The following is a 24,806-nucleotide window of genomic DNA, read 5'->3' on the forward strand; positions in this document are numbered from 1 at the left end:
CTCTCTAACAGAGAAAGATGGGATATGGTGGGCAGAGAGTAAAATTTATGTACCAGAGACCTTACGTAAGGAAATTCTGATGCATAGTCATAATGCCAAGTCGGCTGGCCATTTTGGTCTGGTAAAAACTCTGCACTTACTTCGCAGACAACTGTGGTGACCCAGTCTGAGGCAGGATGTTAAGGACTATGTGGCTAGCTGCCCAGTTTGTGCCATGTCAAAAAAGAAAGGGGGAAAACCTCAAGGCTTATTGCAGCCAGTAGCTAACCCCACAAACCCTGGAAGGCAGTTGCGATGGATTTTGTAGGGGAATTGCCAGAAAGTAAAAAGAGGACTGTAATTTGGGTTGTGACAGATCTCTTCTCTAAGCAAGCTCATTTTATCCCATGTGCAGGCATGCCAACTGCCAAGTAACTGGCAAAGCTTTTTATTCAGCATATCTATAGACTGTATGGGGTGCCTGATAGGACAGTGAGCAATCATGGGCCCCAGTACACCTCACAATTTTGGAGATGGTTTTTTAAAATTAATTGGAGCCACCCAAGCCCTGTCACCCTTGAACCATCTGCAACTGGACGGAGGTTGTGAACGTTTGAACGCCACCTTAGAGCAATTTTTAAGATGTTACATAAGTTACCAACAGGACGACTGGGTAGATTTACTGCCATTTGCTGAGGTTGCTTGTAATAATTCTGTGCACCAAAGCACGGGACTGTCTCCATTTCAGATAGTGTATGGCCAAGAATTTGTACCAGTTCCCAAGCTACCACAAAAACCATGTAAGTTCCACTCTGCCAGCGAGTGGATGAAGCAATTAAGGGCCCAATGGCCGATAATTCAAAAAACCATTGCCATTGCTCAAGAGAGTTATAAAAAGCATGCTGACAACAAAAGGACTCCAGAATGGGAGTTTAAAGTGGGAGAGAAAATATATTTATCCACCAAATTTTTGCTATCTTTGCAACAATCAAAGAAATTAGGTCCGAAGTTCATGGGGCCTTTTGAAATTGAAAAAAATCATCAACCTGGTGACTATCAAGTTAAAACTTCCAAAGAACTTGAAATGAATCCATCCTGTTTTCCATTGCAGCCTCCTAAAGCGTGCTTCTCAATGGCATCCTGAACAACCACCCCCTACTTCCATGATGATAAACAGGGAACAATATTTTGAAGTAAAAGAAATATTAGATGCCAGAAAACATTGAGGTAAATTGCAATATTTAATCCACTGGAAATATTTCCCTGACCGTGAGTGGGTAGACAGCCGTCAGGTTAAAGCCCCAGATCTTCTCAAGAAGTTTTATGCAAAGTATCCTAACAAACCTAAATCCTAATTGTCATGCCTTATTGTATATATGTTTCAGTATATGTATTAACCATGTTAGTTATCTTTTTCAGGAGGGGTAGTATGTCAGAACCCACAATCAAAGAACTGGTAGATTGTTTGATCGTGTTTTCTGCCAGTTGAATCAACACGTGTCAAGCACCAGATGGGAGGGGGAGATTTGCTGAGAGTGGGAAAGAATAGCGTTTCGTCTGATGATGAACTCCAAGGTTGTATCAGCCAGAGATGGTTGGAAATGGAATGCCGGACTGCTGGTGGAAGGGGGGATGGAATGTGGAGGGGGGTTCTGTCTTGCCTGTTTGCTTTTAATTAGGTAGTTTGCGTGGGAATCTTTAGTCGTGGCTTTTTGCTTCCATCCTGTACACATCTACAATAAATCTGAAATCTGCATTTTACATGAATGCATGAGTCAGGTCATTATTGAGTCAATTGTGTCAGATCCTTACACAATGTGCTCTACATGGGACTACCTTTGAAGGGTATCCAGAAGCTACAGCTGGTTCAAAATGCGGTTGTGCAAGAAATCTTGGGTGCCCCAAGGAGGGCACACATAACATCATTGCAGTGTGACCTGCATTGGGTGCCAATCTGCTTCTGGGTCCAATTCAAGGTGTTGGTTATTACCTTTAAAGCCCTACATGGCATGGGTCCAGGTTACCTGAGGGATCGCCTCACCCCCATTACATTGACCTGTCCCACCCCCTCACATCAACCTGTCCCACCTGGTCAGGCAGAGAGGGCATGTTATGGACACTGTCCATGAGAGAGTGTCGATTGGCTGGGCCCAGGAAGAGAGCCTTCTCTGTTGTGGCACTGCCCTCTGGAACATTCTTCCCCAGTGGTGAGGCTGGCTCCCACTCTCCTGGCTTTCCAGAAAGAAGTGAAGACCAGGCTCTGCTCCTACTCTACTCCTCCTCACATGGGGCGTGAGGAGAAGTAACCAACCCTGGGGGTGGTTAGCACCCTGAAAGTGCTCCTGTAAATCAAGACAGTTTTAACACCCCTATCTTGGATTATATAGGGGTGCGGTGGCTTAGTGGTTAAGACACCAGGCTTGTCAACCAGAGGGTTGCAAGTTCGGCGGTTTGACACCCGAGTGCCACGTGATGGAGCAAGCTCCCACGCTCGCCCCAGCTCTTGCCAACCTAGCAATTCAAAAGCATGCAAATGTGAGTAGATAAATAGATACCGCTTCGGCGGGAAGGTAACAGCTTTCTGTGACTGTCATGCTGGCCCCATGACTGCAGAAGTGTCTTTAGAAAACACTGGCTCTTCAGCCATGAAACGGATATAAGCACCGCCCCCTAGTGTCAGACACGACTAAACGGGAACCTTTACTTTTACCTTTTTATCTTGGATTATATTTTTGTTTGAAAATATGATTTTATTATATTGTATTTTAATGATTATTTATTCTTGTTTTATTTTAAATGCCCAGAGCCACTCTTTGAGTGAGATGGGCGGTAATTAAATTTGAAACATAAAAAAAAATTGTGTATGCCTCTGTCTACTGTCACGATCCATTTCTGAAGTCTCTGGAGTGTTTTCAAACCATAGCTCCTGGGATAATACCTCTAGATCCAAGACAGAATAGAACTCTGCAATTTCTCCATGGCAAACTGCACTTCCAATTTTTTTGCAATTCCCTGGAGCCCTCCACTCTTGTCAATTCACTCAGATTCACTCCTGGAAACATCAGTGTGCTCAGTGCTGATGCATTGAGGGAAGAAACCTGGCTTGAATCAATGCATGTACAGCTACATGTGTGAAGGTTTTCTTTCTGCAGATGCCTGTGCAAGATACATGAGCTTTTGCAGATACTGGCATTACAGTGATGTTGACAATGGTATGGGCATCTGTGCATCTACAAATACATGCCTGAATTAAGGTTACATCATTAAGGCCTGGTTTGCATCATCTACAATCAATGTTACTATAGGAACCCAGTTTGCCATAAACTCTTTTCTTGATGCATTTTTTTAAAAAAATGTTAACTGTTGGTAGCTGCGGCTGAAATACCCATCAGGACATTATTACTCATTACATAGTAACCACAAAAAATTTGAATCCAAATTTTGAGGGAAATTGCTGCAGATGTGAAACAGAAGAAAAAACAAGTAATAACATAAGAATTCTGTGTCTGATTACACTGAAAGCAATGGAAAGAATAATTGGCTAACAGATGGGAAGTAATATAAGATAATAGTAAAAGGAAAAAAGAGAGATTTATCCTTGCTTCATTTTGCAAACACTGGAAATAAAACAAATGTTTTACAAAAGTTTCTTTATAATCTTCATGGGTATCACAAATCACTGAAATGGAATTAATTGAATTATGTACAGATACAGAGAAGTCAGCTCTGTTTATACACATCAATACACGAAGCCTCAGCCCCATATTGTGGTAGAATGAGCATGCAGAGACTGGGATTTGCATCTGCTGACCCCACTTCTTCTGAAGGCAGAGATATCACAAAGACCGTACAGAGAGTGCCTATAGGTCTAGGGTACAACCAATAGGTGTGATGCTGACTTTGTATCTCCACAATTACTGTATCAAGATTTTTACCCTGCCAGGTAATATTCCCTATCTCAGTTACCAACATGCTAAGCACAAAATGGGAGAAGAACATAAATTAATATATGCCTTATTATGTCTACTAGATACAAAACTAAGCTGAAGAAAGCTGATGAACTAACAATATCAATGATTATTTACTATGGAATTCAAAGGTTTTGAATTCCATAGTAAATAATCAAAAGGCTTTCTGAAAGAACTGGCACTCAGCCTGACTTGTTCAGTAAAGATCTACTGAGCTTGTGAAACAGATTGCTGGAGTGCACAACAAAAGGCTCTGACTGATTTATCAAGTCAGTCCCAACTTGTTTATATGATTGTGGACTAAGTGGCTCAGAAGATAAGAGATATAGTCAGGGAAGAATAGAAATCTATCTTTCATTCTATTTTCTTTGTGGTTTGTTGGTGCGACTGCAAAAACACCTGCAATTTCTTTGGCAATTATGATTTATATGACAGTAATCAAAATTGATATACCTTTCATCAGTAGCTGTGGTTTTTTTTTTTTAATGGAGCTTGTTGAACCTGAAATTGTAACTGTACCACCCACTAATGCACATATAAGAATAAAGTTTAAGGGTGAGAAAACCTGTAGACAAAAGTCTGAAATAAATAATTTAAATGATCTTACAATGAAGAGCATTGGAGAAGAAAATAATTTACTATGGCAGAAAATTGTTCCTCAGATGCATTATATCCTAGGCATATAAAGAAATGCTTGTGTATGGCAGAAGATGGGTAGGAGGTTGATAAACAGGAGGAGAGGGAAAATGTAAACTGATGGGTCAATTTAACATGGGATAACAACATCTTGGTCCTGGACAAGATCACCAAATGTGTTAATTAGTTCTTCAGTGCAAGGTTATTTGACCCTCTGCTCAGATATCTCAGCAATTCTGTAAATGGCCATTGTACAGATTACTTGTCCATTCAGGTCTTTATTACTTGTTTCTAACAAACAGAAAATTGTCCCATTCCTGCTCCCTGACAGCCTTAAAGTCAGGGAGTCTGGTGTTGCAACTCAGCCTCCCAACCTTCTGGAGGGCAGCATAAAGCAATGAGGTTAGTATTATTATTACTTCACTGGAAAGGGTGGATTCAGTGGTATTCACAAGGAGTGGACAAGCAGGTAAGATGGTGATTGTGGTATCACAATAGAAACCTGGCTGCTTTTGCACATGTGTCAGTCACACATGGGAAGAGGCAGAGCTTCAGTGATGGTGCTGCAACCACTATCTTGACTGTTTTGATTCTCTTCCGCAGACACTGCTGGGTGAATTAATTTGTGGGGCATGTTAGGTTTTCAGGGTGGGAATGGAAACAGGAAGCATCTAGGAAGGAATTAAACTTTTGCTTGCCAAGCATGTGTTTTACCTTTTAGCTATGGCTCATTTCCCAAACTGGAGTTCACACAGAGATTTACAGTATGATATATGTTGTGGAATTAATCTTTTAGACAAGCACTAATAATTCAAAGATAGGAAGAAAGTGGTTTATGGAGGCATTTCTATATTGCCTGAGCTTATGCATTTTACCTTTTCATCTGTATTTTTATGGAATCAAGATTATTATTGTAAGGGACTGTGCACAATGAAAGGCTTTATGAATAGAGCAAATCATGTACATTACTAATTGAATATGACTAACTAACCCAACATCAGATACAGTAGAGAACACAGAAGTCTTAATTCCACTTATAAAGTAGCATAGTGCCTGAATTGCATATTACTAAGGAGGTGATTTTCTTTTGCTCAATTGATACCTAAGGCATGAATAATTTTGTTGTTTTTAAACAATCCGCTGGGCAATCTGTTCTTGGATATGAAATTCTCTTACTTGCTTAGCTATTTGGTGTATGCCTAACCCTTACCCTAATGCCTGTAACTCAAAAACAACTAAACAGTGTACACTAGTATTGAGTTATATATGCACCATAAAATTCATTTTTATTTGTTTCTCGTATCTGTAAAGGTGCCCAACTCCATAGCACCTCTGGGTGGTGTACAATATTAAAAACAAATTTACAACCACAATGAAAAAATAAAGTACATCATATAGATATTAAACAAGAAACAGGAGATTGTCAAACCCCATATCACTTCACCCATTAGGGGGCTCAGGTCAGTCTCTCTCCTGCTTCCATGATTGATAGTATCAAAAGCCACTAAAAGAGCAAGGATGATCAGGACAGTAGCACCACCCCACCCTGGCTTTGCCAGAAGTCATCCATAAACTATCAACCATAATGCCATCTCTGTACTATGTCCCAACCTGAAACAGGTCTGGATAATCTGTTTCCTCCAGGGCCCTCTGAAGCTATAACCTGACTTCTTAATAACCCTCCCAAGAAAGGGAAGGTTGGAGACTGGGTAAAAATTGTCCAGAACTGTTGGATCCAGCAACATCCTCTTAAGGAGAGAGACGTACCACCAGCAAACCAGGCCATCCCTCTGCACAGCTGATATTACTGCACAGAATCAATCACGCACCACCTCCTGGGAGGACTTCACAAGCCAAGAGGGCAGGGACCTAATAAACAGGTGGTCAGGTTAACAGTCCTGAGCATCTTGTTCACTTCCTAGGAGTTTCACATTCAAACACAAGCCAGATAACCACATAAGACTTCCATCACTTCAGTAGAACTTGCTCAGTCAGAGTCTAATTCTGAGTGAATCTGATGATTTTATCTACCAGATGCCTAGAATATTCAAGCTAAGGCCCTTGTCACGTGCCCAGTCCAGGTAGCAACTAAGACCTCAGTTGATCTGCCCACCAGATCCACAGGGAAAATCTCAACTTTCCTCTGGAACCCATTAGAGTCCATTAGTTGACTGGGGCAGACTACTCTAATAGGTCCTATCCCCCTGAGGGGGTGCGGGGGGCAGTGCCAGTACAGCAGTACAGCTATCAGAGAATGATTGGACATTGGACAGTGGCAAAGGACTGATGGCTACGTTCTCCACTACCAGATTTCTTTATATTTCCCAGATTTTAAATTTTTAACAGCAATGCATATGATCAATATGAATGCAGTACAGTATCATATCTTTCAGTGTGTTAAGCTGCACAAGAAATAAAATGAAACATGGCACAAGAGTAAGTTAAAGATTCAAGTAACATGCACATTTAGTCAACTCTTCTTTCTCTGCATCAATGTTATTCGTCTTGTGGCATCAAATCTGGTAGCTTTGCAAACCCTAAAAAGCCCTTCCACTTCGGTGGAGCACTAGAAACGTCAAAAATAGTGTGAGATACTGCACTTCGCTCAGTGATCTGGTACAGGGGCAGTGGCAAAGTAAGGTTTTCCTTATCCCCAATCCTTCATAAAACAAATTAATCAAGTAGTTCAAGCCAAAAAGCTACACACATATAAGTTTACATTTCTCATAGTACTTTCATGGATGAATTACCATACATGTTTTCATTATTAGATGATGTTACCTTGGTGGTATAAGTGTGTCCGTCGGAGCCACAAACAGAGCTGGCATGCATCAGAGGGCATGGCTTGCATTTAACTAAATTAGATGATCCAGTCCAATGCCTTTGGGGAAGGTTTCCTTTCTTTTGCCGAAGGCTGTGAGAGATGTGCAAAAGGAGAGATTAGAGACTGAAAAATGATTCTTTGCAGTATCAGCCTCTACATAACTAAAAACAATCTACATTTTGTGTAGGGTAATATCCATTTCAAATCCTGGCTTCTCTAAGTACTTTCCAAGTAGGAGCAACTTGACAGTTGTTATCATGATAATAAATGACAACAATTCTAGCCACAACAACACTAGTAGTAATTTTCCAGAATATGACAATATGGCCTATCATATTCAGACAGATAGCACAATATTCTGTGTAGTATTTTTGTGGGGCTAACTTGTTGATACATGGAGCAAAGGTAAGGATTCAATTTGTTGTATACATCTAAATCTGGATCAAACAACATTTTGATTTCTAATTTTGCTAATTACCATTTCAAAAGAGAAGTTTGAAATACAACAGAGGGAGCTAGAAAATATTGATAGTGCAAGTAGAAGCGGTAGAATTACAGATAAGATTTTATATTACAGTAAGATGAAAGGAGGCATGGGAGCATATAATATAAAATATATATAATTTGTATTTATCTGTTATTTGTTTATTTGATTTCTAAGGCTGTCCACTCAACAAGCAGCTCTGAGTTAAAGGTTTAAAAACAGTTATCATTACAAAGAACAAAATAAAAAAATGTTACATATTGGGGACAAATAAATTCCAAATGCACATTATCAGACAAATTCACACAACACACTGGCACATCCCTAAGGGAAGAACCAGGTCTTCAAGCCCCCCAAAGGCTGGCATACTTAGGGATATCTGGACCTTGGCTCCAGATAGAACAGATGGTTGGTTGTTCAGCATATTCATTTATTCCTCCTTAAGTAGAGATGCACAAAACTCACCGATTCAGGAACAGAATCAGAAAGTTTCTGAAAACCCCAAACATTCCATTCCTAATTCAGATTATCCCATAATATGGTCAGTTAGGCAGTTTGTATAGATAAACATCTTCTAAAGAGGACACTGTCTGAGATGTTCCTAGGGCCTAAGAATTGGAATGGCATATTTGGGATTTGTCAGTGATTTACTTCCAGAAACTGCTAAATGGAACCCACAATGACACACCCTGGAGCAGGTTAAGTATGGTACAGAGCAGAAATGGAATGTTCTAGACTTTTCTGGAATGTTCCATTCCTATTCTCAGGGCTTCATAAATTTAGAAGAACTGCATGGATGAGTAATTTCTTTCAACCTTTTTTTTATTGGTAAAGCTTTTTGTATGTTAATCGAACATACAACACACACACATCTGTATCATGGATTAAACTGTATTAAATTCCATCATCAAACTCAATCTTGTGCAATGAATTTCCCATAAGTTTTCTCCTTTTTCTAGATTTTGAAAAGAAAGACTCCTGCAGTTGATCTTAGCTCCTAAGGCCATGTAGCTTTCTGGGCAACAATATGGAAGTGTTTGGCCATTGCTTCCTTCTGGAACACTCTTTTACCTTCCCAGTCATGTTTAAAAGTTTGGGATTTCCAGCTGCCTCTCGATCCAGGTACTAACCTGGAGGGTTAGGTGTGACATCTTCTGTGATTTTTCCAGGTTTGGGGAAGGTTTAGATCTTTTAAAAAGTTGTGTCCAATCATCTGAATAATGAATGAACTGGTTGTCAACCTCAGGCCAAACTAGCAACAACAATAAAATGCAGTAACCGGAGTTACTGGCACAAAATTTCAATCAATTAATCAGTCAATCAAATAATCCATTATTTTATGATTAAAAAATCAATCTCTATAAAGCAAAAAGATAATTTAAATGAAAAATAATGGGTAAGTAATAAATCATATAAGATTTGGATTTCCCAGAATTGTTCAACAAATATTCTCATATAATAGAGCAAATTTTTGCAACTTCCTTTACTATATATGAAAACTGATATAACCTATCATAAATTCATATATTCTGTTTGTGACCTACATGGGTATATAATAATGAATGATTGTATTAAATAATTTCAAAGCCATATGTAGAATGGACAGTAAAGTCCATGGTCTACTGTTTCAATTTCCTTTCATCTACATCAGCACATTTGGGATATTATATTTTTCCTTGATCTAAACTGTGCCTTGATAAAGTCATGTAATAAGTAATAATTATTTATTCATGTATTTAATTTATAGAATTACAGTTTCTGTTTCTGAGGGTGACTGACACAAGTTTCTGAACTGGAACATTAAGTAATAAGTACTTAAAGTACTTAATGGTACTTTACTAATTACATTACTTTATGGATCATATAGATTTTTATAGATTATACTGTACAGATTGGAGAGATTATATTTCTCAGGATTTCCAGGATTTATTTCTTGTTGGGTATCATGTGATATCTACTGTTGGGTGCTTTTATTCAAAAAATGAAATCTTGTAAAATGCAGACCATAGCAGTAGAGACTGAATTCATGTAGTTTATTTGTTTTAGAGTTAATAGAGCATTAACTCTAAAACAAACTGTGATCCCAGACAATTGTAGCTTATTTAGAAACAGTGTTAAGCAAGCCACTGCTTATGCAATGTATGAACCTTTATATAAATCTACACATGGTTAAAAGTACCAGATAATCTGCAAGTTAGAGAAGAACCAGAGGGACTGCAACGTATAATAGTGTGCCCTTTTAACCCTGGTGAAGGACAAGAATTTTAATGTATATATCAGCTCCTTATGATATTCTGCATATTATAACAATAGCTAATACAAATCTCATAACATGCATTTGGAGAAAAAAAATCTCAGCAATTGCACTGATTAGCCTTAACAGCTCATCAGGCCAGTTTAGGATGGACAAAGAGTTTGTTTTAAGGTAGCAGTAAATTATTTTATAATACTTTAGAAAACACACATAGGATTTTTTTCTAAATCAAGATCACCTTGATTTGTAAGGTGCAAATCATACCTATACAATATCGCTATATGATTTGCCTATGCAAGGTGAAGCCATATTCAGCAGCTGAAATAATCAAAATTATTTTTGATTTTTTCATTTCATTTCATTCCAGCTCGAGCTTTCTTCTATTCCTGCCTTTGTCATAGAGATAAATAGCACTGCTAAAAGCTTGTGTCCACATATGAACCCCCCTTGCAATACATAAACTGCAAAGCCTGCAGTTAGAACCACTGGTCCCTTGCTATCATGTAGGATCAAGCTCAGTATACAACAGCAGGAATCTTCTTTCTTCAGCAACTGTTAGTAATGAAAATGTGACTAACAAAGCTTGATTTCTGGGGTGGGTCTAAAGTGAAGGAGTTTAGGGTGATCTTGTGTTATTTCAAAACATTATAGGGTAAGAATTTTTTTAAAAAAAATAAAATAAAACCCATACTCTATTACAAGACCACAAGTAGCTGTTCTGCTGGGGTCATAAAATGAGAGCAGGAGTAAATTACATTAGGAAACAAAGTGTTCACAAGCTAACATTCACAAAATACAATTTTGTGGCTAAAAGGTTGTACTCCCCATACACTAGCAGAACATTCTAGTTTGATGACTGAGCAATTTTAGGCTTTTTCATGGGGTGGTTGGGGGGATGTGGGAAAGACAAACAGCCAAATGCTCCTTGTAACCTGCTAGATGTTCCTAATCCCTGATTGCTTTCTTCATATGGTGACCTGGATTGGGGGGAAGACCTTTACAGGCAGATCTTTGATAACTGTGGAGTCCTTGGTGCTCTCTGAGCCTTGTTGTTTTCTTGCAGATGTTTCATTGCCAGACTAGGCAACATCTCCAGTGAGATCTTTGATAAACTAATTGTGTGTGTGCTTGCATAGATGTTGGTCAGAATCCGATCACATGTAGAGCAAGTACTTATTTCCAAACATGTTTTAAAACTAGGAAAAAATTGCAATAGGTAGCCTTATATTAAAGCGATTAAAAATGGAGCGCTCTATCCCCTGAAATCCAACTGTGAAGGATCCTGGTCCCCAGCCTGTACTTTCAATCTGAGGATTGATTAACTCTTACTGTGCACCATCCATCTCTTTCCCAGCTCCTCAATGGTTGTAATTACTTATATTGTCCTCTACTCATTCATCTGCTCTTCTATTTAATCCATCATTTTTATATTAATGTGGCTCTCTAAATGCCAAAGGATAATCAAAGATGGATATTATTATAGCATACCCTAGCTAAAAATGTAAAGAAAATACAGGCAAGTTGCAGTCTGGCTGCAGGAAAAGGAAAAAGAGGATGAGTGGCAACCTGCTGGGGGACAATTTGCATAGCAGATGCTAATTATACTGTGTGTGCTTGAACAGATAATCAAAAATATGTTTTATTGACAAAAAGTTTTAAAAAAACAATTGAAGTATAGCAAATGTTCTAGCAGCATGGACCACATTCCCCATAGGCATTTTAATCCAAAAAGAAATCAGATGCAGAAATATAGCAAAAACAGCTACAGTTGTCATGCTAGATTCATCAGACATGTCCCCTGAGCCTCTTCACCAGAAATGCTTCATAGCCTTCTAGCAGAAATCCATCTAATCTGAAATTACATATCCAGATTAAGCATTTTTATGATTCAGCGTAAAGAGCCAACCAACCCTGCAGTGCTTGTGGCAGAGAATCAGCTCTTGATTCCCAAGAAGCTTCAGGCTTAAAATAATACCCCATAAAGCATTTTCTCAGCTTAAACTTTTCATAGAGCTTTTCTCAGTATTTTACTTTTTCCAGCTGTTAAACATTTTCTTGATGAGCCATCTCAGTTCACTAATAAGAGATTTTCATCAAGGAAAAATGTCGCAAATCTAATTAAAAATGGTGCGAATACCTTTTTCAACAAAACGTTCAGAAATGTAACAGTTTTAAAGCTGCTCATTTTAGAAATGTTTTGTCTTTTCAGCTTGACCAAAATGTCTGGTCATTTTGCCTTTATCTCTCTGGACTACTCAGTTATAGTAATGTAAGTGCTTTGAGTCAAAGTATGACCTGTTAAAATCCAAAACCCAGAGAGGAAAAAGATTTATTATTATTATCTTATTTCTGTCTGTCTCTGAGTTTTATCACCTTTGCAGCATTCACCTTATCTTCCTGGTTTAAATTTTAGACTTGATTTTCAGACACCCCTCGCAGGTTCCTACTGTATGTCTTAACAAAAAGACAGTCTTCAAGTTATAGTTGCTGTTGGAAATAAATGGGATTCATGTAACATTATTAGAAACACATATGTCAAATTGTAATGCCTTGAAATGTTCACATCTATAATACTGTAGTTTCAAGAAAGTAGATAATGCATTGAGATATACTACGCAGGAATATAAAGTATTTACGCAATTACCTTGTTCTTGAAAAAACCCTAACTGGAACTGTCAGATTACAATATGGGGCTTATTGATATATCTTCACATTCCTTAATGAAGACAGAAACTCTGCAATGATATCTTCTCCAACCACTTTTCCTTAGTCCTACTATCTGCCCCCATCAGTACAGCCTGATTTCTAATTATATCCAACTAAATGGGGAGAAATTAGCTCAAGAATCCAACTAATAATACTGACAACAACAAACCGCACAACAAACTGGTTTTTTGTCGTAAACCGCCCAGAGTCCCTCTGGTGGGAGGAGATGGGCAGTGACAAATTTGATAAACAAACAAACAAACAAACAAATAAAAAAGCAAGAGAAGCTCTAACTGCTGAACATCAAATAAGAAGAAGCCCTGTTCTGATCTTAAAACATTTCCAGTGAGGTCAGCGTAACCTTTTTCAAACTCTAAACAACTGTTTCATACTAATAATGATTTGCACACCTCTACTGAAAATTAGAAGTTTGTAATGGAACTAATAAAAAGACTACACAAAATTGCAGGCCATCAATTATCAAAGGATATCAAAATCACCCAAGTCAGACCTGGACACATATCCCTGAGGGAGATATTTTATATAGACTTATGAGAGATACGATGCTTTCCCACCTTCAGGGAGTTTTGTATTTGAACAAACAATGAGATACACCAATTTCCATTTTAAATCATGATATATTCCTGAACATGTTATTTAGAACTATGTTGATCTTTGACATTCTTCTCAAATCTAACATTAAATCAATACTTATTACTAATTGTCACAGCCCCAGCAAAAAATACTGTTCCAAAATTCTTCTAACTTCCAAATCCCCATCCCTGACTAGCTTATTTTTCATACAAGACTTATACACATTCGCCTAAGACTTTTGTCGTTACTCTGTGCATAGATACATTCACTTGGTTCCTTTTTATTGATACTCCAACTCTATTGCCTTGCTGTGGCACTAAGCTGCAGTGTGTTCTGTTCAGTTTAGGCTTAGTACATTGCGTGAACCCAGACAATGTGTTTATAAATTACTGTTCATGGCTTAGTGCAATATGTGAACCCAAGGAACTGTAGCTGATCATAGTTAACAATGACTTAGAGTGATGTATGAACTCAGCCACAATCAGTATAATTTACATAACTTCAAGGTTCCATTATATCTCATTTAAAAATAAAAAGACTTTTAACAAATGAGCAAAACTCTGTTTGAACCTAATTGAAATGATTTTGATTATTTCTACTGATGATTTAATTAGTCCTGCATAGCCTCCCCATATGCCCTAATTTATAATTTATGTTCCTCCCATTTATATTTCAGAAATTAACGTTAATAGATGAACTTTAATCTAATAACATTTTCTCTCCCCTGGCCTTCTTGTCATTTTGAAATACAGTTTTAGGAGTCATCTGGAACCATCTGAACAGTTCACTGAATTTGAAGGTCTTCCCCAAGAAGTAACAGTGAATAAAGGGAAAGTGTAGAGGTTGAAACTGCCTGTGTAAAGCTGTTTTAAAGAAGACTTAACAATATAGAAGTACTGATGTTTACAACAGAATGGCCCATCTTATAGGTTTCCTTTAGGTCACATAAACTCTAACTAAAGAAGGTTAGCAGTGACTCCCTAATAGGGGACCAGGAATCCTGCCTCGCATTGCAAGGAAATGTCCCAAAAGAAGAGGCTGCCTTTTTGTCATGAGACAGAGGTAGAATGCCTTATAATAAGTTGGCTGAAGATCCTGAGGAAGGGTGTTTGCAGTAAGTCAACATTTTGCTGGGCATGTTGTGTACAGCTGATTCAGTCTTTACACCACCACCGCCACCATCTAAGGTCAGTCTTGCTCTTGCTTATGAAGGGGCCTGAGGCATAATGGCCCTTTAAGCCCCAGCAGTTTCTTCAGATAAAAGTGGAGTCAGGAAACAAAACCTGACACAAAGCTATTTAAGTACTTTATCTGGACAGAACAAGTCAGAAGGACCTTATTTAGATACAGAAACCTAAAGGGATTTGTGTGTGTGTGTTTATTTTCTGCTTGAACTCCTGCCTTATGAAGCTGTTTCTCTTCTAGGCTTTGCTGAATTGCAGCATGATTCCCATCCATTCAGTGTGGAACTGTCCATGGTTCTACTTCTTTCTCTCCTTGTGTTTCCATGGGTATGTGTGATTTGTTTAAAGAACTTTAATTTTCAAAGTATAGTTAAAATACAAAATATAGAGTATAGAAAAGACAGAGTACAGAACTAAAGGAAAAAGAAAAACAATAAAAGTGCAGAGTTAAATAGAAAACAGAAAAAGAAAGTGACTTCTGACCTTCTCCAACACAGATATAAATGCACATTATACAGATATAATATCTTACCATTAATTAAACTATAGTAACTTTATTTCTATAAAATCAAACCATTTAATCATCAAAACCCAAAGTCCACACCTCATTTTTTTCAGACACAAGCAAATAGTCCAAAAGTGGTTGCCAAGTAGAAACAAATCCAGACATGTGTAATGATTGCCTAAACCCAAATACTCAGTCTCACAAGCTCGGGCTTAAAGATAACTGATTTATTAAAGGAATAGTATGCAAATACAGAGAAAGCTGAGAATGAGCAAAAGCGCGCCAAATACAAACTTAAAAGCCTTGCTTGTGGGCAGGTCCCGCCCCGTCGCCCGTCAGGACGCTCCCCCTCCCAGGTGCTGAATGCCGTTAGATGCGCCTGGGAAAGTAACCTTGAACAGGAGCGCAAACCCAAACATGCATTCCAAGCCCTCAAAACAAGGGAGGGCAACAGAATGGAAAAACCCCGGGTGAAGGGATACGGAACAGAGAATGACATGTGAAACGTTACAATGTTAACCAGACATTAGAATGTGAACATGACAACATGGTATTTTCTCTTATAGGTGCTGTTAACTTTGCCATTGAGCCAATTCCATTAATTTAACCATCCATTCTTCCACTGTGAGGATTTGTGGATCTTTCCATCTTTGTGCATATAAAAGTCTTGCTGCTGTTGTCATATATAAAAGCAAAGTCCCATGCTGTTTCTGAAGCTGTTCATCCATCAACCCCAAGAGAAACAGTTCTGGTTTCTTCTGTAAGACCACTTTAAGAATCTTTTGAATATTAACGCATATTTGTTCCCAATTTTTCTGGCCTTCTCACAAGTCCACCAAAGATGATAAAAAGTTCCTTCACCAAGAGAACATTTCCAACAAACATTTGTTACCCTGTTATACCTTTTTTGACAACTTATCAGGAGTTAAATACCAAAGACACCCATTTAAAAGAGAATTTTTACAAAATGATGAATGTGTGATTTTTTGTTGTTCTTTTCCCAAATCCTGTTAGGAAACATGAAACTTTGAAGCCTTCCCAGTTAAACTGGGAAGATGAGAAGCTGGTCCCTAGATACTGCTGCATAATTCAAATCACAACTGCTAATGACAATCATGTTTATGTGTCTGCATTACAAACTGGGCTGGATTTGCAATATCCTGCCACTCCTTTTCTCAAAATTTTATTTCTCATAAAAAACATTCCTATTTTAGCTTCGTGAAGTTTAGTACACATGAATTTGGAAGGATCTACTGTATAATTGGCAGGGCACATGCTATGTAGATGGCTTAAAATCTGGCTAAGATATGGTGATTTACAAAGCTAGCTGCACTTTGTTAATCATTTTTTTAAAGGAAATGTATTTTTATTTTGCTTTTTAGCTGGTGACAATAACAACAACAACAATGTGTACGGCCACCCATCTCATCCAAGCAACTCTGGGTGGTTCACAATAGGTAAATAAAATAGTCCTGAGTCATTCTCCTAGATAATAATAAAAAAGCTTCTCAAAAGTATAATGGCAGTTGACTCAGAAAAGGCCCATTTTAATAGGAGTAAATTATACTGGCCAGACCTAGGTGCACATGCTCAGATCATGTGTGTGAAAGTAATCTGCATATGCTGTTAAACATTTATTCCCCATAATACATCACTGAAACTACCATATAAGTCATCTTCCTTTAGGATGGAAGTGAGTGCAAGAAGAAGAGGAAAATGTTAAACTTCCTGCCATTTTTTTATGGTGAATGTGTGTGAGAGAGAGAGACAGAACAGATTTGTTTAATCCTGTTTACCCTGATGTTTTCCCATTGATTTTAGCGCAAGGATAGCAACGTTCTTGGGGCTGAACCTTGCATCCCTAAGAAAGAAACCAGCTGGAAACCCATATAACTTATCACTGAAATTTCCTGATATGATCTGGGGCCATGGAGGGTGGAGTTTGCCTCCTATTTGTACTCTTTTTTTGGAAGGGGGGAAGGGATAGAAAACAAAACAAAAGCTGTGCTTTGAAAGATTGGCCTTTTTTGCCAGCATAGTTCAGGATTCTAAGGATGGTCAGGTAGAGGATTGGGGGCTGTATATGTGTCACTAGTTACCAACCCTGCTTCAGTGCATCTTGGATTTTGTACACAATGCATGTTGAAGGTGGTCATCTCACAGAAGGGCATTTAGAGAAACGTAGGGTCATAAAAATATAAATTTCATTCCGGTGGTAATCCAGTGTTAGTGGAGTTTCACTAGCCAATGCATATTTGCTCTGAAGCAGCCCCACTGCATTCATCAAACTGAATTCCAGGTAAATATGTATTTAAACTGGGCCATCTTAATGCTGAATGTTCAGTTCCTGTGGAATAGCCAAGTTGCTGACTGGAAGAAAGGGGATGGGAAAAGACAGGAAACGAACTCTCTCAAATACAAAGATTATGTACAAAGACATAGCCAAGACGAGAGGAACAATGGCAGTTTAAAGAGGTCAAACACCAGCTTACTCATGAGAATGCTGGATTCTCTTTAGCCACTTGCAAGGTGAGATTTAACAGACCCAGCCAGCTAATTTGTTGACAGCTGCTAACAAGAGGAGCAAAAGGAAGGGGGAGATGAGTTCTTTATAGAACACCTAATAGGGACAAGGAAGGAAGCTGGATATTAACTTGCAGCAGGAAAAACTCAGCTTGACTGCACGTGACAAGGCAAGTCTTGCTTCTAGATTCAAAATTCAGAAATTCTATTCTGCCTGACTTTGCTGGTAAAACCCCTCCAGGATTGCTGGTGGGGAATCTGTCAAGCTCTCCTTAAGCCATAAAGCTTCCTAGTTGGAATCAGAAAATTAAGTTTGCCTCCTAAAAGGGAGCCGGTAGAATTTTTCTGCAAAAGGACTAAAGATTCTATCTGGGTTGTGTTTTTTTCTTTTATTTTTCCTGTTCCCATTTGGTTTTCTGCTGATAACTGAGAACGCTAAAAAGTTAACCAAACCTTGACTGTGGAACTTAAAGGGACAAGATCAAATAAAAAGTCAATTCAAACGTTACTCCTCTTTGTATGGCTTTGTGAGGACACTTGCACTTACAAGCTGATCCACCACCTCTAGGCAGGGAAGGAAGAAACTGTTCTGGCCTCACTCAGAGCAGAAGGAACAACAACAACAACAACAAAGGCAGTGCTTCTATAATTATAATGCATGTTTGAGACCTTCAGTGATACTCTATAACCCCTAATGGCGCCAACCATCACTCATCGGGGGGACAAACTAACCTGTCCTCAAGGAGGAGGCTATTCCATAAAACAGGGGCTGCAACCAAGGAAATTGTTTATGGGCCATAGTTCTTCTACCTTCCCCCAAATGGGGGGCCACTAATAGTTTCCTTTGAGAAAAACGAACTAGGTGGGTCAATTTTCCTTGAAGAAGGTAATCCTGAAGGAACCTAACAGCCAAGCCATATAGGCTTTAAACCCAGGACTTTGACTTGCACTGTCTCATATGGCTATGACAGTTTGTATTGGTCAGTAGCAGACTTCTGCATTTTTCATCAACTGCCGTTTTGGAGTGTTCTTGAAAGATAACTCAAGACTGAGCACAATAGGAATGCAATGTGTGACCTTCCAGATATTGCTGAACTACACTTGTCAGGATTGACTGTTAACCCTGCTAGCTGGGACTGCTTGTTAAAGAAGCTTTGCTCCTTTCAGACTATACATTAAGCCATTGTATACTTAATTACAGTTTGTTGAATAAACCACAGTATTAATAATAGTGGAACATGCTGGCTGGGACATTCTGAACAAAAAGGACAGATAGAAATAAAGCGAAGACAGTACAGGCAATAATAAACTTATTCAGCAGCAGCCATTTACAAAACTGTTGTCAGTTGTGACATAGACACTGTTGTATAGATAGGCTGATTAACATATGGTAATGTTTAATGCATGGACCTGGATGCTTGTAGAATTTTTCTGGAAGCAAGAGCTAAAGCTACAATATAAAGCAAGCTATTATCACATACTTCGTCTATTTCAATTTTATGTACGCTCTTGGATTTGGTTTTGAAACACTGCCTTTTTCATAAATTGAACAACTTCATATTTTATGTCAGGAAAAGGATCCCATTTTCTATGGGATGCCTAGCTCAGAATTGCCCTCAAGACGGCTAGCAACATTCTAGGTTTGCAGGTTGAAATTTAACTGGGAAAGAAGTTAGCAGAAGCTGTTCTAGTTGAATACTGGTTGGTTTTGGCAGAAGCCAGAAGGGAGTGCAGGTTCTTCCCCAAATGCAAGTACTCTTTCCAAAAATTGATCAGTTGGTGAACTACATCTGATGCTAAACTGTATTGATAAATTACTGCTATTAAAAGAAGTATGGGAATTAAATAAAATCTGCAGTTTAAGGAGACATTATGTGAAAGTGAAAGGTCCCCTGTGCAAGCACCTGAGTAGAATATACTGTTAACTATGCCTTTATGACTTGTACAGTCAAACTGTACAGACTTTGGTCAGTCCTGTACACTATGAAGGCTTTACAAATCAGAATTCATTGACCCATAGTTTGTCTTGCAAATCAACTTTGGGTTGGGGAGAGACATCCAGGCAGGCATACCACAATTGTAGCTTCCCCAGTTTCATGATGGGAATACTCCTGGGCACCATAAGTCTGATGGATCTCTATGAGATATTGTGCTCCACCTCCACCCCGATTCTACCTACTATAGTAACTGCTTAGGTAGAAATTCAACAGACCAACACTCTATTCGTAATCACTTCCCTTAGATACATCTGATGGATTTCTGCAGATGTATACTGACATTTTTTCATAGTATTCCATAGAAAAACAGAATATGTCATCAGTAGAATAAAATTAATTTAGGAAGCCTCTAGAGGAAGTTGTGACTGACAAAAAAAAAGTCTGCTTCAGCATGCAGGGGAATATTTTCTCATCTTAACTGATTTATTTCAACTTATGTCACATACAGTTCAGTTGCTTCTCTCAACTGGAAATTTAGCAGGGTATTTTACATACATGAAAAAAGGCAAGTATTTACTAATATTTATTTTAGTACATTTTTTTTCAGATTCATTAGAATTGTACTATAATGATCTTGATTTCTATCATATTGAAAAACATAATTAGGAGGCTTCATTGATGCACAGTTAAGGTGAGAATACTGAAATGCTGAATGCTGAATTGTTTATTGAGAATATTAGTTTATTAGAGTTTAGTCTGTTAAACCAGAATCATAATACTATTCTGTACATTATTATATGTAATGATTTAAAGTTCTTTTGGGGAAGTGGGAAAAGTTGTGCTCTGTACTCATGCAATTGTACAAATGGGCAATGCTACCATGGTATGTTCTGCATTTGCCATTAACGTATAATACAATTTATAGGTCAAACTGATGACAAATTCTGAGAATTCTGATTATGACCTATCCATAATTCATACAGTGCTTAGGAAGGTAAAATTTTAATTATGGATCTTGAACAGTTCACTATAAAATTACTAAATGATGCTGCTTCACTTCTTGACATTCTGAATGAACATTATGTATTGTACATTCCATCCTATAGTGCTGCAGTGTCATCTTGCAGTGAATTATGGAGAAAGACTTCAGGTATAAGCCATTAGTTATCAATTATGGGCCCATTCAATTACATTTTTATGCCATTTCTAATGTCACAGTGCATCAGGCAGAAAGCCATCAGATGTATCTGTAGGAAATCATTGTGTTTTCCCTGGGTTTTTGAAGGAAAGGTAGACTTTGGAAAATCTTGACTACTACCTTAAACAGAATTTTTAAATTTCTGATTATATAACAGCCTGCATTAATTATTGTATTGTATTGTATTTTGGAAAAGTACAACTTTCTCAAATTGTGGTTTTTAGCTTAGGGTCTACCAGATCTGGACAGAAAAATTCAACAAACAAACAAAAATGCACCCCCAAAACCTGCTTGATGACAGCCAAGAAGCATAGAAAGCTCTATCTGCTGACCACCTAATGGTTGTCTAAGAGAGACAGTTTGGTGTAGTGGTTAATGCCTTGGGCTAGAAACCAGGAGACTGACTTCTAGTCTTGCCTTGGGGACAAAGCCAGCTGGGTAACACTTTCTTTCAGCCCTGGGAAGGAGGCAATGGCAAACCACTTCTGAAAAACCTCGCAAAGAAAATTGCAGGGACTTGTCCAGGCAGTCTCCAAGAATCAGACATGATTGAAAGGATAAAAAAAAAGATTTCTAGATTTCTGCAACCCAGATAAGGCAACCCTATTTTAGTCAGATCGAAGACATGTTTTTGAAAGCCTGTTCCTTCTAGCATTAGACATCGACATATTAACCCTTGCAAGCTGATTTAAGGAACACAACATATAATTTGGAATATGTTATTAGCTGTTATTAACAAAAATGAACTTCACCTTTTTGATAGCAGCCTATTCAGCACATCCACATTAAAACAGTGGTTTCTGGGTGGGAACAAATTCATTAGGCTCCTGGCTGTTGCATTTGCACAGATGGGGAAACTGGCCTCCCAGATATCACACCTCCTGAGAGGAAGCATTTTTTTTTTTCCAAATAAAGATGGTTGGTCCTCATACATTCATTGATGACAGAAGCAGCTATTGAAAACAAAGGGATAAGCAAGAGGTGCAAATGTGTGCAGACACTACTGATAAAACACATGGATGGTTTTAAAGATTAGGCTGAAGAACAGACTGATTCGGAGGGCCTGTTTATGGTGAATCTAGCTTCTTTGTAATGCCTAAACAAGGCAGGTTACTTTTTTTCCCCTTCCCTTTCCATGATTCTCTTTCTCTCATTTCATTTTTATTTAGTTGTGTTCCTTGTTGTCTCCTTCCTTCTCTTCCTAGTGTAGCCACCTTTTATCCTTCCCTCATCTCCATCTTCTTTTACTATTGTGTGTATGTGCGGTTGTGTGTTTCTGTATGTGTGGATGGTCTCTATTTGTTTATTCAATTTATCATCATAGACCAGATAATACAAAGGTAAGAAAATCTAATATGCCTTATGGCTGGAGCATAATGTAAAAGCCGGACAAAAAAAGAACCGAAAATTCTTATCCAGGAAGAGAGTATTTAAGTTGCTGGGCCAGAATCTGACTTCTAGTCTTGAAAGCAGCCTAACAGAATTTGGCCACTGTGAAGGATATAGACTCATATGATCAAACATATGACTCTATTGGAATCCCACTAAAAGAGATGCAAGATACCTTTTACTAATATCTCTAGAAAAGAGGCAATGTAATCAAACATCACTTAAGGATTCCACTGCATTTGACCTACAAGGGCATAATTGATCATTATAAGGGACTGTTTTGAATTTCCCTTCCAGGACAGCAGTAGGGAAAATGTGATACTGAGCCAGAGTGAAGAATCTTCTTGTTGTTTATTCGTTCAGTCGCTTCTGACTCTTTGTGACTTCATGGACCAGCCCATGCCAGAGCTTCCTGTCGGTCGTCAACACTCCCAGCTGCCCCAGGGATGAGTCCGTCACCGCTAGAATATCATCTATCCATCTTGCCCTTGGTCGGCTCCTCTTCCTTTTGTCCTCCACTCTCCCTAGCATCAGCATCTTCTCCAGGGTGTCCTGTCTTCTCATTATGTGGCCAAAGTATTTCAGTTTTGCCTTTAATATCATTCCCTCAAGTGAGCAGTCTGGCTTTATTTCCTGGAGGATGGACTGGTTTGATCTTCTTGCAGTCCAAGGCACTCTCAGAATTTTCCTCCAACACCACAGTTCCAAAGCATCTATCTTCCTTCTCTCAGCCTTCCTTACGGTCCAGCTCTCACAGCCATATGTTACTATGGGGAACACCATTGCTTTAACTATGTGAACCTTTGTTGTCAGTGTGATGTCTCTGCTCTTAACTATTTTATCGAGATTTGTCATTGCTCTTCTCCCAAGGATTAAACGTCTTCTGATTTCCTGACTGCAGTCAGCATCTGCAGTAATCTTTGCACCTAGAAATACAAAGTCTGTCACTGCTTCTACGTTTTCTCCCTCTATTTGCCAGTTATCAATCAAGCTGGTTGCCATAATCTTGGTTTTTTTCAGGTTTAGCTGCAAGCCAGCTTTTGCACTTTCTTCTTTCACCTTCATCATAAGGCTCCTCAGTTCCCCTTTCAGCCATCAAAGTGGTATCATCTGCATATCTGAGATTGTTAATGTTTCTTCCAGCAATTTTAACTCCAGCCTTGGATTCCTCAAGCCCAGCACGTTGCATGATGTGTTCTGCGTACAAGTTGAATCGGTAGGGTGAGAGTATACAGCCCTGCCGTACTCCTTTCCCAATCTTAAACCAGTCAGTTGTTCCATGGTCTGTTCTTACCGTTGCTACTTGGTCGTTATACAGATTCTTTAGGAGGCAGACAAGATGACTTGGTATCCCCATACCGCTAAGAACTTGCCACAATTTGTTATGGTCCACACACTCAAAGGCTTTAGAGTAGTCAATAAAACTAGTAGTCAAGAAATAGATGTTTTTCTGAAACTCCCTGGCTTTTTCCATTATCCAGCGGATATTGGCAATTTGGTCCCTAGTTCCCCAGCCTTTTTCTAAACCCAGCCTGTACATCTGGCAATTCTCACTCCATGAATTGCTGAAGTCTACCTTGCAGGATCTTGAGCATTACCTTACTGGCATGTGAAATGAGTGCCACTGTTCGATAGTTTGAACATTCTTTAGTGTTTCCCTTTTTTGGTATAGGGATATAAGTTGATTTTTTCCAATCTGATGGCCATTCTTGTGTTTTCCAAATTTGCTGGCATATAGCATGCATTACCTTGACAGCATCATCTTGCAAGATTTTGAACAATTCAGCTGGGATACTGTCGTCTCCTGCTGCCTTGTTGTTAGCAATGCTTCTTAAGGCCCATTCAACCTCACTCTTCAGGATGTCTGGCTCTAGCTCAATGACCACACCGTCAAAGCTATCCCCGATATTGTTATCCTTCCTATACAGGTCTTCCATATATTCTTGCCACCTTTTCTTGATCTCTCCTTCTTCTGTTAGGTCTGTGCCATCTTTATTTTAATCATACCCATTTTTGCCTGGAATTTACCTCCGATGTTTCTAATTTTCTGGAAGAGGTCTCTTGTCCACCTTATTCTATTGTCTTCTTCCACTTCCGCGTATTGCTTGTTTAAAAATAATTCCTTGTCTCTTCTGGCTAACCTCTGGACTTTTGCATTTAATTGGGCATATATCCCCCTATCGCTGTTGCCTTTTGCTTTCCTTCTTTCTTGGGCTACTTCTAGTGTCTCAGCAGACAGCCATTTTGCCTTCTTGATTTACCTCTTTCTTTGGGATGCATTTTCTTGCCACCTCCTGAACCATGTTGCGGACTTCTGTCCATAGTTCTTACGGGACCCTATCTACTAAGTCCAGTCCCTTAAATCTGTTCTTCACCTCCACTGCATATTCCTTAGGAATATTAGTGAGCTCATATCTAGCTGATCTGTGGGTCTTCCCTAATCTCTTTAGTCTGATCCTAAATTGTGCAAGAAGAAGTTCGTGATCTGAACTACAGTCAGCTCCAGGTCTTGTTTTTACCGACTGTATAGATGTCCGCCACCTTTGGCTGCAAAGGATGTAGTCAGTCTGATTTCGGTGTTGTCCATCTGGTGAAGTCCATGTATAAAGCTGTCTCTTAGGTTGT

At 38.7% G+C, this 24,806-nt stretch overlaps 1 protein-coding gene across 1 annotated transcript in view; it reads right to left on the minus strand.

The window, feature by feature from the left end:
• The window catches only part of SPOCK1 (SPARC (osteonectin), cwcv and kazal like domains proteoglycan 1), a 532,754-nt gene that overhangs the window by 209,843 nt on the left and 298,105 nt on the right, over positions 1 to 24,806 (minus strand). The window contains exon 5 of the mRNA XM_063292278.1: positions 7,365 to 7,497. Within this exon, the coding sequence (XP_063148348.1) occupies positions 7,365 to 7,497 (133 nt within the window). The remainder of the gene's footprint in view (positions 1 to 7,364; positions 7,498 to 24,806) is intronic.

This window comes from Candoia aspera, chromosome 2 (genome assembly GCF_035149785.1).
Source record: "Candoia aspera isolate rCanAsp1 chromosome 2, rCanAsp1.hap2, whole genome shotgun sequence".
In the NCBI taxonomy this organism is placed as follows: domain Eukaryota; kingdom Metazoa; phylum Chordata; class Lepidosauria; order Squamata; family Boidae; genus Candoia; species Candoia aspera.